Below are 3,290 nucleotides of genomic sequence, written 5' to 3'. Positions count from 1 at the left end.
ATTATGTTATAACTGTTCCTAAAAAAGTTAAACAAAGAGTAACTAGGTATCACCAAAAAAAAAAAAAATCATTAAGAAACACTGTAGGTAAAACAAAATATATGCATACACGTACTACTCACCTAGCTTCTCCATAACTGGATTCATGTCACCATTTGCTTTCTGTGAATCCACATCAGTGTGATTCGGAGTCAAGAATGACATAAACAATGAGAAAATAAAAATATCTATTAACATTAAATAAAATGTTAGCAAGTATGTGGATAACTACTAACTCCAAATAATATAATCCCAACTGGAAATGGGCAGTTGGAGACAGAGGCTGAATATTCCTTGATATCCTTTATAAAATCGTCAACACACACTGATGAATATATCTGCATCAAAAATGTTTTTATTTAAAAACTTCGTTAATCATAAAAGCATAACACATACCAGTCTTAATTTAATTTAATTGTTTAATCTAGATGGTATCAGGGTAATCAAAAGCAGTACAGAATGTCGCATCTACGGAGCTGCAGTGAGGCACCAGAAGGGGTTAGCGCATCTTTCTTAGGAACTTATCTCTATAACTATATCAAAAATATTTCTAAAATAATAGCAACTCATAATTTGTTAATTGTGATGCTAAATGGTAAAATAGTAGCACATTAAGTAAAGAACTACTTGTCTAATGAAGGACCCTACTATTTTGATTAAGAACTTAATTTACAATAAATTAATGCAAAATTGTCACAATTTTAATGCCTTTCTTGGGGGAGCAGAGGGGCCACTAGCCTAAAGGAGCTAAAAAGCCATCGCAACTTAAGGAACCTCTTGCATATATGCTATACTATTACATATTCATTAATATCGGGGATGAGTCAAGGACACATGTCTGAGGATGCAAACTTCAAATTCTTAACAAGAGACTTCGTTACCCGGGTTGGATGCCGTAATGGTATAGCTTCAACCTTTAATCCTGGAAGGTAGCCAACTGTCAATAATATGCCTTCATTTACATTTCTTGCGTAAGATTCACCCTCAAAACCACTAAAAAGGGCTCCCCATTTGACCTACACAAAGTATCCATGTTCAATTGAGTTTACCAAATCCATAACATAAATGGAAACAAGCATCAAGATCCAACCTCTTTAAATTCACTAGTGAGTGCATCCCTTCCTATAATACCATTTGACACGGTAACAATAATCGGAATGTTGCATCCCAGGGTCTTTCTTATCTGCATAAGAGACAGACCAAAGTCAGCGGTGCAAAACAAACAATGCTTCCACCACAAAAACCAGAAGAGATTTTTTAATCCCATACAAGATGCATTATCTTCTCCAAGTCAAATCCACTTCCAACATTGACAATGGCAAAATGAGGCCGAATCGGCTCACACAGAACCTTCTGAAGAACATCATCTACAGCTTCCTGTTAGTATGAAGCACACATTGGTAATCAACTTCAAAAATATTCAACTCACACTATTCCATACCATTCATTTAAGAATCTCAACACATGCACACAAACATCGTTTCTGTCGAAACACAGACCAAATTTTTTCACATTTGATGATAAATTTGAGTTATCAAAAAGATAAATAATAAGGGTAAATGCTCAAATTGGTGACTCAAAAAAAATGCTAGGCATAAAATTAGTCCTTATCATAAATTCAAGCACTAAATTCATTTCCATATATATCACCAATTTGAGGGCAAAATGCAATCTTCCTAAGTTCGTCAGAACATAACATGTATCGTTTTCAGCACAAATTCGAAAATTTTACTCCAAAAACAAGCTGACAGAATCATGAAGCTCCATTTCCATTTTCAATTAACCCTAGCTTTTAAGAAATGTTTTGATTCGGGGGAAATAGGTGAAACTCACGGAAAGTGAAGGATTGAGAGAAAGAGCAGAAGAGAGCTTTGGACGAGTAAGGATTCGATTGCAGACAGAGCTCCATGATTTGCTGACGCAAGCAGCGGAAGCGAACCAACGAGCCGGGAGCCTCGCCAGAATGTTCTGGAGAAGGTCCTCGTTCACCGAACCGAAACTTCCACCGTTCCCGGTGACGTTAGCGTCATTCGAAAGTTCCGCCTTCTTGCTCTGTCTCGATGTCGATGTCGACGGTGACGGTGAGTCCTCCATGCGGTGGTTCAATTTTGGGTCAAGGAAGAAGGAACGAACAACATGATCTAATTTTTCAGACTTTATTTTTTATTTTTTTATTTTTCTTTTCTGATCTGATTTTTTCTTAAATTTTTTTTTTCCAAAAATATTTTAGCCAATGAGTAATAGCTCAAATGGCATAGTCTTCTTATACTTAATTAAGAGGTTGTGGGTTCGAGTCTCCTATCTTTGGTAAAAAAAAAATGTAAAATATTTTAGGACTTTTGAATTGTTTCTTTTTTTGGGACATGGGCTAAGCTCTTCTCGTATCAGACAGCAAGCACGTGGAAGAAGAAAATGACGAGAGGGGGAGATTTTGGGCTTTGATTTTTGAATGATGCCCAATAATGTAAATGACAAGATAGGTTTTTATTTAGTGAAATTAAAAAAATTCGTCCCAACTCCGAACAATTCAGCCCAACAAAAAGAGTTTCAAATAACTGTTTTTTTGTTTTAAATTTCAGTAAACCAATTTAGTCAAGTGGTCAATTTACTTGTTAGTTTAAATAAATGTCAGAAGTTTAAATTCTGTTTTATACATATAGGCATGCAGTAACCTATTAATCAGTAACATACCCTTAATTAAAATTTAAATCCCTAACAGATTAGTCATTAACCTATTAGAACAAGGGATATGACCAACCAAAAAAAAATCACAAAATAACACTCAAAAAAAATTTTTCTACATTCTAAAGAATCCATTACTATCAGTCAAAGATTTCTTATCGTTTATGGTCAATTAGTACGTTCTTTTGGGTGATTGGGTTTTACAATTTATTCCTAAAACTTAAAACATTTATAATGATTCATATGAATAAATTAACATCACCTATTAAAGCATAAATCGATATAGATATGCATGTGAATTTATAAATTGGTCAATAAATTAAACACAAAGATTCCTAGCGATTTATGAAACAATTTACCAACTAAAACACATAAATCGTGTTAGGTTGAAAAGTTCCACAATTTCTTTTAATGATTTAAGAAGTATATAAAAAAAAAAAGAACTTTGCAATTCAAAAAAGATAAAATATGTTTTTAATCTTTGAAATCTTTGAAAAAATTTTAACAATATTTTCTAATATTTGATTTGATTTAATTTTATTCTTAACATTTAAAATAAATTTTAAGTT

The 3,290-nt window shown here is 33.1% G+C and overlaps 1 protein-coding gene across 1 annotated transcript in view; it reads right to left on the bottom strand.

The window, feature by feature from the left end:
* LOC107612741 (F-box/LRR-repeat protein At5g63520) overlaps positions 1 to 2,219 on the bottom strand; it is a 5,751-nt gene extending 3,532 nt beyond the window's left edge. Inside the window, exons 1-6 of the mRNA XM_016314461.2 lie at positions 1,873 to 2,219; positions 1,309 to 1,416; positions 1,130 to 1,222; positions 921 to 1,055; positions 276 to 377; positions 123 to 162 (exon numbers count right to left, since the gene is read on the bottom strand). Coding sequence (XP_016169947.1) covers positions 123 to 162; positions 276 to 377; positions 921 to 1,055; positions 1,130 to 1,222; positions 1,309 to 1,416; positions 1,873 to 2,133 — 739 coding nt within the window. The 5' untranslated portion in view covers positions 2,134 to 2,219. The remainder of the gene's footprint in view (positions 1 to 122; positions 163 to 275; positions 378 to 920; positions 1,056 to 1,129; positions 1,223 to 1,308; positions 1,417 to 1,872) is intronic.

The sequence above is a fragment of the Arachis ipaensis genome, chromosome B08, assembly GCF_000816755.2.
Source record: "Arachis ipaensis cultivar K30076 chromosome B08, Araip1.1, whole genome shotgun sequence".
NCBI lineage: Eukaryota > Viridiplantae > Streptophyta > Magnoliopsida > Fabales > Fabaceae > Arachis > Arachis ipaensis.
This window is presented reverse-complemented; position numbering and strand designations above follow the sequence as displayed.